The sequence below is a fragment of the Danio aesculapii genome, chromosome 16 (assembly GCF_903798145.1).
Source record: "Danio aesculapii chromosome 16, fDanAes4.1, whole genome shotgun sequence".
In the NCBI taxonomy this organism is placed as follows: Eukaryota; Metazoa; Chordata; class Actinopteri; order Cypriniformes; family Danionidae; genus Danio; species Danio aesculapii.
Window position 1 is genome coordinate 14,513,270 of NC_079450.1, and position 14,924 is coordinate 14,528,193.

The window sequence follows — 14,924 nt, forward strand, 5'->3', positions numbered from 1 at the left end:
AAACGGGATCATGAAAGGAACATTCAGTAAGAAACTCATGTAAACACCTTAATAATACTATTGTCTTATTCCGATTAAGGCAAATAATTTGATTACTGATGTCTATGTAATTGTAGTCGATGGATTGGCATTTTTCAAAATATCTTCTTTTGTGTTTAACATTTGTGTTGTACAATTTTGAGTGAGCTTTCCCTTTAAGATTGACTTCTAGAGCAGATTTTTGAGGGTCATGTGACTGAAAACCGAAGCAGTGATGTTGAAAAATTTGTTTTGCATGACAGGAGTTGATTTTAAAACCCATTTAATTAGAGCATTTTATTATTTTATTTTATTTTTTATTAATTATTTTAATTTTTGCTCAAATAATGCAAGGAGCCTTGGTGAGCATAGGACTTTTAACATTTTAACATAAAAAACATACAATCATATCTTACTAATCCCAAACTCTTGAAGAGTACATTATACTTTACATTGCACATGTAGAAAAATTGCATAAATTCAAATTGTTATTTGTACTTGAAAGGAGAGCAATAAAAATGTATTTAAGACAAATGATATAAAAACAAAACATAAAGACTTTTAGGAAATGAACCCAATGACCTGACTGTCTGATCTGCTCTGGAAAGATACGTCTCTTAACCAGTAGCCCCAACAGCGATTTCTCTGTCTCTTGTCTCTGACAGGAATTCATCCCCGTTTTTCCCATCAGGAACCTATTATATGCAGTAATAAAAATAGCCTTCGGTGCTCCGTGGCCCTCACAACAACAAAAATTGCTGTTGCATTATTCATTTCTCCCCCACTTAAATCATTAATAATTTACAAGTTAGATGTCCTTTGCTGAGAACATGTTGTTTTTTCCCCCTGCTCGAAAACATCTATATAGTTGTGAACGCAGAAACTTCTTGAATCCGAGTGCCATTACGGAAGCTGAAATATAATTTGAAAAGCGAATGACATGATGTTATTCCCTCCGGCGGATGAAATCAGATGTTATGAAGACGATTTCAGCCGTTATTATCACGGAGGCCATTTGTGTGAATGGTGGTATTTTCTGGTGTAATCACTGCATGCTCTGCTGTTTGTGTGAAGGTGATGATGGGAGGAGCGTGGTTTGAGCAGACGTTCGGCAGTCCGGACTTAGTGACGGAGCAGACACTGTTGGATCGAGCTGTCCAGTCTGTGAACTCTCACCTGAGCGTAACCTCACAGCCGGTTTGGAGCTGCGTGGCTTTACTCAAGGTGAGACTGTGTGCTGAAATAAAGCAAATAAGGTTTTAAGTCATCAAAACTGGGAGGTACAGGATTGTTTTTAAAGACAATTGATGTTCAATGCAAAGTATCTTAATTTTTGTGTGTTTTTTTTTATTTTTATCTGAACTCTCCTTGCTTTTATGTATGGTGACCTTCAGTTTCAAGAAAAGTGCCTTTAATTAAAATGAATTGTTATTATTATAATAATAATAATTATTATTATTATTATTATTATTATTATTATTGTTATATCTAATAAAATAAGTTTGGTCACCTAACATCTTTAGAAATGGAAAGATAATACATTTAAATTCAAACAATTTATTGCAAAGAAAAGTTACAAACTACACAATTTAAACTTAATTTGATACTTTTAATGTTTCTCTTTTTCTGTTTATGAAAACTTTATTTTATTTGTCGATTTGTGCCAGGACTAGGAATTGAACCTGCAACCTTTAAAGTTTCAAAGTCCAACTCATTAACCATTAGGCCACAACTGTATGTATATACATGTATATGTATTTATGCATGTATGTATTTATGTGCATAGACACACATAGTGTGTATATGTATGTATATATATACATATATATACATATACATATATACATATATACATATACATATATATACATATATATATATATATATATATATATATATATATATATATATATATATATATATATATATATATATATATATATATATATATATATATATATATATATATATATATATATATATATACATATACATATATATATACATATATATATACATATACATATACATATATATATATATATATATTGTTATGAAGCGGACAGGAGACAGAGGTAAGGAAACGTTAGGGTGTTTATTAAATGACAACAAGGAGCACATGAAGGATAGCCAGGAGGATCAGGAATGATGTTGGGGTCTTTTCCTCCGTGGCTGGGTAACAGGAATACACGAGGATGGACAGCACACACCAGATACAGCTGACAGAGGATGACACAGACTTGGAAGGACTGGAAGACAGGACGATTCGGGAGGACCAGGAAGACTAGGAGGAATACAAAGAGAACAGGTAAGTAAATCGTTTGTTTTAGCTGAGGATGACTACGCTGAGTGGTCGCTCAGTTGTCCGCTTTCGTCGAGACGAGCCCGGACAATGAGCGACTGGAGTGCTGTGCTTTTATCTGGTGCTCGTGAATGTGATGCAGCTGTGTGCTCATTAGAAGTCAGGTGATGGTGATCTTCGTGAGTGGGGGTCGTGAGAGCCTGACCAATCCATGACAGTACCCCCCTCCCCAGGGCCCGCTCCTGAGGGCCGACACCTCCGACGCCGTGGTGGTCTCCCTCTGCCTCTAGGCGCTGGGAACTCAGGGTGGCTCTCATGAAACTCCACCATGAGACTAGGATCGAGAATATCAGCTCTGGGAACCCATGTCCTTTCTTCGGGGCCGTACCCTTCCCAGTCCACCAGGTACTCCAACTGGCCACCACGACGTCGGGAACGCAAGATCTCCTTCACTGCGTAGACGGCTCCTTCTTCTAGGAGCAGTGGAGGAGGGGGTTCCTCTTCGTGGTCAGGCTCTGTGGAGGGAAGAACAGGATCGTGATAGGGTTTCAGGAGTGATACGTGGAATGTAGGGTGAATACGGTAGTGAGAGGGTAATTGTAGTTTGTAGGTGACGGGGTTAACCTGTTCCACGATGGTGAAGGGACCAACAAATCGGGGACTTAACTTGCGAGAGGGCAGTCGCATGCGTATGTCCCGGGTGGATAGCCACACCTTTTGTCCGGGTGTGTATCTGGGTTCTTCAGACCTTCTCCTATCGGCGGTTACCTTGCTTCGACGGACTGCCCTCTGCAGATGTTGATGAGCCTCGTCCCAGACTCTCTCGCTCTCCCGGAACCAGTGATCCACTGCGGGGACATCAGATGGTTCGCCATCCCAGGGAAAGAGCGGTGGTTGGAAGCCCAGGACGCACTGGAATGGCGTGAGTCCGGTGGAGGGTTGCCGCAGTGAATTTTGGGCATATTCTGCCCAGCCCAAATACTGGCTCCAGGAGTTCTGGTGACCACTGCAGAAGGTCCTCAGGAACCGTCCCACCTCCTGAATCTTCCTCTCTGTCTGCCCGTTGGTTTGGGGATGATATCCAGAAGAGAGGCTGACGGCCACACCTAGGAGCTTGAAGAAGGCTTTCCATAGACGTGAGATGAACTGTGGACCTCTGTCCGACACAATATCTTCTGGAATACCAAATGACCTGAAGACTTGATTAAAGATATTGTCGGCAGTTTCAAAGGCTGTGGGAAGACCTTTCAGAGGGATTAGTTTGACAAACTTTGAGAATCTATCTACTATGACTAGAATACAGGTATTACCTTCTGACGAAGGGAGGTCAGTGATAAAGTCCACTCCTAGGTGTGACCAGGGACGGTTCGGAATCGGCAAGGGATGGAGCTTTCCAGCGGGTAGATGACGTGGGCTCTTGGATTGGGCACAGTCCTTACAGCCCTGAACATATTGCCTCACATCCCTTGCCATGTTTGGCCACCAGAATCGTTGGGATACTAGCGAGAGAGTATTGTTGATCCCTGGATGTCCAGTGCCTAGCGAGGTATGTAAGGAGTGGATCAGATCTACCCGGTGTTCAGGTGGTATGAACTGCCGATGAGGAGGGCATCCCGGCGGAGCAGGGGCTTCCGGAGTGGCAACGACTGGAGGAGCGTTCCAGGTGATCGGACAAATGGAGATGTGTTCGGGAAGAATCTTCGTTGGGAGTTCTTCATGATCGTGATGCTCGTGTAAACGAGAGAGAGCGTCTGCTCTTAGATTCTTGGGTCCTGGACGATAGGAAATGGAGAAATCAAAACGTGAGAAGAAAAGTGACCATCTGGCTTGACGTGGACATAGTCTCTTGGCCTCTTTGATGTATTGGAGGTTTTTGTGATCTGTGATCACCTGGAACGGATGTTTGGCTCCCTCCAACCAGTGACGCCACTCCTCCAAGGCTAGCTTGATTGCTAGAAGCTCCCTGTCTCCTATGCTGTAATTCTGCTCCGCCGGGCTCAACTTCCGAGAGAAATAGGCACAGGGATGCAGTCGGGGCGGTGTATCATGATGTTGAGATAATACTGCCCCGACGCCGGTGGTGGATGCGTCCACTTCCACCACGAAAGGAAGATTTGGGTCAGGATGAGTCAGGAGTGGGGCCCTTGTGAACTCCTTCTTAAGAAGGCGGAAGGCTGCGGCTGCTTCTTTGGTCCACTCCAGTCCTTTGGGTTTACCCTTGAGGAGATTAGTGAGAGGTGATGTAATCCTGCTGTAGTCCTTGATAAACCGTCTATAAAAGTTAGCAAACCCAAGAAACCTCTGGAGCTCCTTAATGGAAGTGGGTTCTGACCAGGATAGAACAGCCTCAATTTTCTTCCCATCCATACGTATACCGGTTTGGTCAATGATGTATCCCAAGAAATGAATCGACTTCTGGTGGAATGAGCATTTCTCCGCTTTGAGGTAGAGGTGATGTTCTCTCAATGTGTGTAGGACCTCCGCAACGTGTTGGCGATGTTCGGCCTCACTCCGGGAGTAAATGAGGATGTCATCTATGTACACTATTACACAGTGGTGAAGAAACTCCCGGAGGACTTCATGAATGAAGTTTTGGAATACGGAGGGGGCGTTGACCAGACCGTAAGGCATGACCTCATATTCATAGTGGCCAGTAGGGGTCACGAATGCTGTCTTCCATTGGTCCCCCTCACGTATTCTTATCAGATTATACGCGCTGCGGAGATCCAATTTAGTGAAGACTTTAGCTTCTCGGAGCTGTTCCAAAGCGGCTGGTACCAGAGGAAGGGGATATCGGTATTTTACTGTACCGTTATTTAGGACCCTGTAGTCGATGCATGGACGCAGCCCTCCGTCCTTCTTGGCCACAAAGAAGAAGCTTGAGGCGGCTGGTGATTTTGAGTGACGTATGTACCCCTGACTCAGAGCCTCCCTTATGTAATCTTCCATTGCCTGATTCTCTGGAAGCGAGAGCGGGTAGATCCTACCTCTTGGCAACTGGGCATCTGGAACTAGGTCGATCGCGCAGTCCCATGGCCGATGCGGCGGTAGCTGGGAAGCTCTCTTGGGGCAGAAGACATCATGAAAGGAGCTGTACTCCTTAGGAATGTGGATAGACTGCTTCTCAGGAGGGCTCTCGACCGATGTTGCAAACAAAGAAATGGGGTTCCGACCTTGAAGAGGGAGATTTGGAAAACAGGCAGGTGTACATCCAGATCTCCATTTCTTTATCTCTCCTGTGCCCCAAGAGATGATGGGATCGTGCTTCACCAGCCACGGGCGCCCTAGAATGATGTCCATATTTGCACCCTCCAGAACCAGAAATTGAATCCTCTCTTGATGTAACAACCCCACTTGAAGAAGGATGTCTTCGCATTGTCGATGGATACGGGTCGAAGATCGAGTGCACTGGGTTATCGGTTGTATCTGGTATATATGCGAGGACGCCTCAGTACGGAGGTGGAGTTGACGACAGAGGGATTGGGAGATGAAGTTCCCTGCTGACCCGGAGTCGATGAGGGCTGTGACAAGGAGAGAAATAGAGGCAGTAGTTATTTGTACGGTGGTAGTAAGTGGTTTACATTGTTCAATATTCGTACTGAATACACTCACTGAAGTCCGAATGGGACGAAGGGGACACTCCATACGGGTGTGTCCACTGACACCGCAGTATAGACACAGACCCCGGGTCAGCCTCCTCTGTCGTTCCGCTGATGTCAGTCTTCCAGACTCTATTATCATGGGTTCTGGTTCTGGAGAGGCTGTTGACTCAGGCGATTGGAGGAGTGCAGACGAGGGGGTGATGGTGTCCTGTTGATAGGAACGGAGACGATCGGAACATCGGAGAGAATGTTGGATGAATCTCTCCAGACCCATTGTATCATCTAATGTGGCCAGTTGGATTCGGAGAGTGGGTTCCAAGCCGAGCCGGTACGTGGTCAACAACGATCTCTCATTCCATCCACTTGCAGCTGCTAGAGTGCGAAACCGGAGAGCATATTCCTGTGTAGATAGAGTACCTTGCTTTAGATGATACAGCTGCTCTCCAGCGGCTACTTCCCCATCAGAACGTCCAAACACCTCTTTGAAATACTCCGTGAAGGTAGTGATGGAATTCATGACCGGCCCGGCTTGGTTCCAGATCGTCTCAGCCCATTTAAGTGCAGGTCCAGAGAGTAGAGATACGATGTAGGCGATCTTCGACTTATCTGTGGGATATAGAGAAGGTTGCATTTCGAATATGAGGGAACATTGTAACAGAAAACCATTGCACTCCCCCGCTCCGCCTGAGTAGGGCGCTGGTCGGGCCATGGGACTGGAAGGAAGGGCCGAAGAAGAAACTGTGGAGGCGGAAGTGCTCGGTGCTGGTGGTGCGTTGGAAAGTGGAGCTGGTGGCTGTAGAATCCGCTTCAACTGGTCCACCAGCTCTTGAAGGTGATCGGGGGTGCTCATGTTGTCGTCGTTATGGGTCCGGGCTTCTGTTATGAAGCGGACAGGAGACAGAGGTAAGGAAACGTTAGGGTGTTTATTAAATGACAACAAGGAGCACATGAAGGATAGCCAGGAGGATCAGGAATGATGTTGGGGTCTTTTCCTCCGTGGCTGGGTAACAGGAATACACGAGGATGGACAGCACACACCAGATACAGCTGACAGAGGATGACACAGACTTGGAAGGACTGGAAGACAGGACGATTCGGGAGGACCAGGAAGACTAGGAGGAATACAAAGAGAACAGGTAAGTAAATCGTTTGTTTTAGCTGAGGATGACTACGGTGAGTGGTCGCTCAGTTGTCCGCTTTCGTCGAGACGAGCCCGGACAATGAGCGACTGGAGTGCTGTGCTTTTATCTGGTGCTCGTGAATGTGATGCAGCTGTGTGCTCATTAGAAGTCAGGTGATGGTGATCTTCGTGAGTGGGGGTCGTGAGAGCCTGACCAATCCATGACATATATATATATATATATATATATATATATATACGTATATATATGTATATGTATATATATATATATATATATATATATATATATATATATATATATATATATATATATATATATATATATATATATATATATGTATATGCATATATATATGTATATATATATATATATATGTATATATGTATATATATATATACACACACATGTATATGTATGTATGTATGTAAATGTATATGTATATATAGCTTCTCAAGTTGTAGGCAGGACATGACATTTTTTTAACAGTGTGGAGCAGCGGGGAGGATCTTTTCATTTCCAATTCAGTAAAATCAAAAGAGTTGTAAATCTTATCATCGTACTTTGTATTTTAGATAGTTCTGCATCATCACTGACGCCAAATATAGCTAAAATAGGCCCGGGGTGTATCTGTTTTCCCACCACTTTTAATATTAACTGATAGTAAATGATCTTAAGTGAAAATATTGACATTTTATTTTGGAAAAAGTATTGTATAGGCTTAGTAAAATAAATATTAGCCTTTTTCTCAAACCCATACATAATAAATCCAGAGAAACACAACTCCTAGTAAGACTTTTCTTGCTTTTTTTGATGATGAAGATTGTTCATTACCTAATAGCGTTGAGTCAATCATAACATGGACTTTGTCTTAGTTGTGAAGTCTTTAATAATATAAGTCATAAAGTCTAGGATAGCAGAAAGAGCCAGTGTAATTTAACAGGTCGCATATAAAGAGTGTAAAACTAAATGAGACACTTTTTGCTTGAATTCTAGTGGATGTCGGCAAAGAAAAATTAAATCGCTACAAAAGTGTCAAATGTGGCCCCATTAATTCACATTCATCTGATGAAGAGCCAAAGACTTTTTTTACTCTCCAGTCTTTCCTCTGAGTCGACCATGCGTAGCATCGGCTTTATGGAGCTCACAGCCACCAGATGCCCTCAGTTGTCTCTCTGGGCCTTGGTTCTGCTCTGACATAAATCAAGGCAGATGGTCCATTTCTTTAAACATTACCCGTGCCCTCAGTCTCTGTGGTTCGGGGAGTTCAGCGAGCAGGACAGAAGGGTCCAGCAGGGTCACTTACATTTATGCACCGAGATGACAGTCTGTCTTTTGGGGGAGCAAGAAGTGAAACTCGCTGCTCTACTTCATTTCTGACTGACTTATTCTTAATTATATGGTTTACAGAGCAAGAAGAAATTTCCACCTTGCTGTGCACGCACACACACACACACACACACACACACACACACTCACATTTCTTCATGCTACATTGTCTCGTTGTCTTCTGAGCAGTTTAATTACCCATATATGCTCTCACAAAGAGCAGAGATATTCAGACTCCCACTTTATCTGCAATCTCATATCTGGAAGACTTTTAAAATCATTTTTGTTTGAATAAACGTCATTTCTTTTCCCCTCTCTCTGATCAAAGTTAGTAAAACTCATTATTTGCCAGTTCCGGTGTTGTTTCAGTGCTGCATGTCCTTCATTTTCAGACTTCAAAAGGAGAATTATATCTAAAAAATACATCCTGCTTGCTCTTGTTTGTACAGTGGCAGCAAATAGCAGCCAGCCTCAAACTTTTAAAATATTTAAGAATTTTCATGCTTTTCCAATGCATGAGCAACTTGTTATAAAACAAGACAATACGTTTACTTCCAGAAGTTTATATGAAAGCATGTAGACTGATTTTTAAGATCTTCTTTCATGTTCTATCACAAATGTAACATGACTAATTAGTCATTATAAAATATTCCATGTTTTCTGACACATTTACCCAAGGTTTCCCTAATATTGGGAGAAAAGTGTGTGTGTGTGTATGTATGTGTATGTATATATATATATATATATATATATATATATATATATATATATATATATATATATACACACACTTTTCTCCCAATATTATATATATATATATATATATATATATATATATATATATATATATATATATATATATATATATATATATATATATATATATATATATATATACACACACACTTCTCTCCCAATATTATATATATATATATATATATATATATATATATATATATATATATGTATGTGTGTGTGTGTGTGTGTGTGTGTGTGTGTGTGTGTGTGTGTGTGTGTGTGTGTGTGTGTGTGTGTATATGTATATGTATATGTATATGTATATATATATATATATATATATATATATATATATATATATATATATATATATATACACTATATGTCACTCTGATTCTGACAGAAAGATCACCACTGAAAGATTAATATAAAGAAGGACGTACAGCATTCGATTAGCACCATAATAAATGTTTACTTCAATCACCCACAATTTGAAATGATCTCTTTAAATAATTTTATCACTGTGACTCTTTTCTACAGAATTGCATTCCACAGTATCATTTAGGACACTGGAAACGACTTGGTGAGTTAATTAATCAGCCAAACTCATTCCCCTGCCCTGTCTCTGAATCATGTAAATGAGGAACAGTTGTGTGTCATTTCTTATTTTCAGAAAAGATGAGGCAATATATCAGCAACCACAATCTGGCCCTTACACTGGCGGGAGCTTCCTACGATGGTGTCTCTGTCAATGATGTTATATTTAGTGGGCGGACGGCAGCTGAGGGTCTCGTCGGAAAAATATGATTTACACTAGCATAATGTTGACTGGGTGAGGTGAGAAGCTTTTATTGAGATTTGAGGTACTTGAGAGATGCGTTTTGTGGTTTTTGGGGAGTATCTGGAAAATGCACATTCATATATGAACAACATGAACATGAGTGTAAAGAGTGCATCCTTTTATTTGGGAATGAAGCACATTTAAAAAAACATTGTCACTATGATGCCGTATGAATTATTTTTGTTTCAGTAAAATTTTAATATCTTAATACCCTTAAACATGATTTAAGACAAAAAAATGACATAACATGAAAATATTTTTAATTATTATAATTATTTGTGCTTGTAGTCTTTTACATTATTATCGTGTAGTTTCAGTAATTGTTGTTATTTTTATACTTAATTTAAGGTTTTTCGTGTCTTAGAGAACAAGCCACAAACCTCATGCCAGCAAATAAAAATTAATTAATTAATTAATAATAAAAAAATCAAGAAATAAGCTTAGAAAACGCATAAGATTCAATGATACATGTATGCAAATGTACACACACACACACACACCCACACGCACACACACGCAATAATCATACACCTTTAAAAACATCCATACATTACAACATCTTGATATATATATGTGCATATGCATATATGCAGTTTAGGAACAACAAACAGTAACTTGACTTCCAGTTGATCATTTGGTATCAGAAGTGAGCTTATATGAAAGGCAAAGGCCTAAGATTACGCAAATTTTACCACAAAAAAATTTCATTAGGACAGTAAGGTCTGACTTTGCTTAGACAAACGTCTGTGATTGGGATGCAGTTCAACAGAGGATTCATCAGAAAAATCTACCTTCTGCCACTTTTCCAGATGATCAACTAGAAGTCGTTATTATTTGTTGCTCTTACAACTGGGATCAACGACTTTATATATATATATATATATATATATATATATATATATATATATATATATATATATATATATATATATATATAAAACACACAACACATTAAATGTTGTTTTAACGATGTTTAGATATTTTCTACTGGCAAACCACATTTATAATGTGAAAAATGAGCCACAGAATAATTTATTTTATCAGTACCATCAGTCACTTGCAGCAAAATGATTGTAGAATCCACCGTCCTGTCTTTATGAATTAAATGTATTTTTATATATATTCATCTGTGGTGAAATTGAACTTGGATGGGAAACGTAATATCTTTCCATCAGTCGGTTTCATCAGTTTTTTGACATATTGCTCTGGGAAATTGCCAACTGCTACTAGTAACTTTTATTTGGCCGAATCCCACTTTCCATTAGGAAGGGTTACATTGCCCTGTCGTCATGTCACCTCGAAAACTATCGAAAATGGCCACACATTTTCTGAAATATAGCATGTTTTCGACCGCTTCCTCCATTTGTCAGAAAGATGATGATCGTTTTTGTGTGTTTTGACCGGGCTGATATGAAGTGCCATTAAATCAGGGTGCGCTAAAAACATTTTGCACTGAACATTTACACTGAAGTGGCAAATTTGCAACTTATATTTTGCATTCGAGTCTAGCAGCAGATTGGAAATAGCTTTGACCATCTGCATTGCCGTTGCCTTTCAAAGGCACAAAAAAAAAATCAAAGTACCGATTACTCTGAGATCCAGGCCTTTAATGGGTGCTTGAGAGCCATTTGTTTCACACACACATAGAAGCGTTTCTCTTATTGTGTCACTGTGAGTTGCATTTTGCAATAATAACTTATCACAGAAACGCACAGGTGCCTTTTACACACAGTGCTTTGGAGAAATATACACTCATCGGCCATTTTATTAGGTACACCTGTTCAACTGCTCTTAAATGCAAATTTCAGCCAATCACATGGCAGCAACTCAATGCATGCTGTGACTTTCGGATGGTGGGGTCAGAATTTGGTGTCAACAACATGAAAGCATGGATCCATCCTGCCTTGTTAATAACAGTTCAAGCTGCTGGTGTTGGTGTAATGGTGTGGGGGATATTTTCTTGGCACACTGGGCCCATTAGTACCAACTGAGCATCAACGCCTCAACCTACCTGAGAATTGTTGCTGATCTTGTCCATCCCTTTATATCCAGAGTGTACCCATCTTCTGATGGCTGCTTTCAGCAGGATAACCCGTCATGTCATAAAGCGAAAATCATTTCAGACTGCTTTCTTGAACATGACAATGAGTTCACTGTACCAAATGGCCTGCACAGTCACCAGATCTCAATCCAATAGAGCACCTTGTTGAATCTATGCCACAAAGGACTAAGGCAATTCTGAAGGCAAAAGGGGGTCCAACCTGGTACGAGTAAGGTGTACCTAATAAAGTGGCCGGTGAGTATAGATTGCTTTCTCCCATTATGGATTCACATTATTTCCAGCCTCAGGTGTTTTCAGTGAAAGTGGTGCTTTGTAAAGGGAATGTTAATTAATTGCGCAGTATGTAACGCAACATTAACTCCTTTAAAAAGTCTAATTCTCAGTGATAAATGATTGTGTATTTTTCTGTGTTTATCTTAGAGCGATGGATCTTTGATGATGATGAATAAAGCAGATGTGTTTGGTTGGTTGTGTATATGTGCTTAAACTGTTTAATGACTGTTTTGCTTTAATGAACGGTTTAAAGGGAAGGCAGGCGCCTGCAGCTAAATAAAAGTGTACATTAATAAAACAGGGGCGGAATGAAATATTTAGCGTGCAAATTGCTCCCGGAAACTATTATCTGACAAATGGCAAGTTCACCTTGGAAGATTGTTGTTTGCAATGACATGCTTCTGTTGTTTCCACCTCTGGCTCTGTTGACGGCTCGGTTGGAAAGTTATTTGACAGAAAGGAGAACCGTCAAACACAGACAAAGAAAGCTGTGCCTGCCAACAAACAACCTTGGCATGTATTGTTTCTCGCTGCTTTTGTAATTTGCACATTTTAAGTGATTTCCTACCCCGTCTGGCTCACACTGGTGCAAATCTGAACGTCAATGCTTGGACAGAGATGTGCCATTACTTTTCAACTGGGTACAATATATTCATTCATTTTCCTTTGGCTTAGTCTCTTTTTTAGAGGTTGCCAATTATTCCAGCATATATTTTACGCAGCAGATGCCTTTCCAGTTGCAACCCAGTACTGGGAAACACCCATACACACTCATTCACACACACAATTTAGTTTATTCAATTCACTTATGCACCCAGAGGTAACCCACACCAACACGGGGAGAACATGCAAACTCCACAGAAATGCCAACTGGCTCAGCCGGGACTTGAACCAGCGACCTTCTTGCTGTGAGGCGACAGTGCTAACCACTGAGCCACCGTGCTGCCTCAAACAATACAATGTGCAAAAAAAGAAGAAATTACATCGATTTGTATGTAGAAACTGAGCCATGTGTACATGACAGAAAATCCTGGCGGTGAGTTTTGCATTGTCACTTCAATTCAAATTGATTTGCGTAACACTTTTCACAATAATTATCATTCCAAAGCAGCTTTACAAAATGCGCACATTGTTAGATTTCAAGGCAAGTCTATTTAGATAGCACATTTCATAAGCAATGGTACTAAGAGGTGAAGACACAAAGTTTGTTAGTTATCAAAAATTATTAAAACAGATAAAAAATGTGTTAAATATAAAAAAAAGACACAATGGTGTTTTCTATCATAATATAATAGAATAGCACTAATCAAAATCAGAAAGAGTTGTTGAGTGTAAAGCGCTCAAGTACATACTTAACCTTCAGTTATACGACATACAGTGTAAAGTGATATCTGTGTACAGTTGAAGTCAAAGTGATTTGCCTGTGAATTTTTTTTTTCTTTCTTTTTCAAATATTTCCCAAATAATGTATTACAGAGCAAGGAATTTTTTACAGTTTATCCTATAATAATTTTTCTTCTGTAGAAAGTTTTATTTGTTTTATTTCGGCCAGATTAAAAGCAGTTTTACATTTTTTTTTTTTAAAACAGTTTTAAATATTAACCTTATTTATTTTTTGCCCTCTTAAGCAATATTTGTTTTGATTGTCTACTGAACAAAACCACTGTTTTACAGTGATTTGTCTATTGCCAATTAACCTAATTAACCGAGTTAAGCCAAAGACTATTGACCTTATTCTTCAATGCGGAAGTGTGCTCATTTTTGCGATTGTTTTAGAACTTCCGATTCAGCTGCCTATGGGAGAAATGACTAGGAATAATAAACGGCAGAAAACGGTCAAACTACTTACTTTACAAGTGTTTGCATGACAATACAGACAAAGTAGAATAATATAATAAGAAAATATCAATTTGCAACACCAAGCAGCAGAACCAGCTGTTTTAATATTTAAAAATGAATAGAAGTGAATGAGACCGGAAGTCTCGAGCCAAAATGATTCAAATGGCTGCGCCCACTTGTACGCAGAGAATAAGGTGAATAGAATACACAAGATGTGTCACTCGTAAATTTTTGAATGGGGAAAAGTGTAACTGTCAATATGGCAAATGAAGCCCCGCCTACTAGTACAGGAGCCAATCAGCGATAGCTATGGCGAATAAAGCCCGTATTTTAGTACAGAAGCCAATCAGCGATTGCTATAGAATGACAATACTCTGGGGCAGGGGCTCGGACCAGACGTGAGTTTCTGCAGATTTTGTGTGATCTGAACATTTAGAAATGTGACTAAATAGACAGTTGTTGTTTAATTTTATTGGTTATTTGTAATATGAAATGGAATCGTAAGCTTGGCAAGTAGTTTTGGAGAATTTGATGTTTGCCCATTCCAACAGAATGCCCGAGCATACTGCCCAAGAGGTGTTTCAAAGATGGCCGCCGAGTGAAATGACTTGCCTTAAAGGGACTTTGGTTAAGCCTAAAAATGCACTTTAAAAGCTCATGAAACCTCTTCTTTCAGTTCAAGTCTACCTCTGATTTTTTTTCAAAAAATGCTACACGATGGGTGTATTTATAAATACTGCGTGCCGTGCGCCGTCTCGCAGTTTGTTCATATATGTCTGTG

The 14,924-nt window shown here is 40.0% G+C and overlaps 1 protein-coding gene across 2 annotated transcripts in view; it reads left to right on the forward strand.

Annotated features, from left to right (window-relative positions):
* Nucleotides 1-10,518, forward strand: part of ppox (protoporphyrinogen oxidase) — a 25,571-nt gene extending 15,053 nt beyond the window's left edge. For both annotated transcript variants that reach the window (XM_056476025.1, XM_056476024.1), the window contains exons 11-13: nucleotides 1,093-1,242; nucleotides 9,669-9,711; nucleotides 9,802-10,518. In XM_056476025.1, coding sequence (XP_056332000.1) covers nucleotides 1,093-1,242; nucleotides 9,669-9,711; nucleotides 9,802-9,935 — 327 coding nt within the window. In that variant the 3' untranslated portion in view covers nucleotides 9,936-10,518. The remainder of the gene's footprint in view (nucleotides 1-1,092; nucleotides 1,243-9,668; nucleotides 9,712-9,801) is intronic.
* The last annotated feature ends 4,406 nt before the right edge of the window (nucleotides 10,519-14,924 follow it).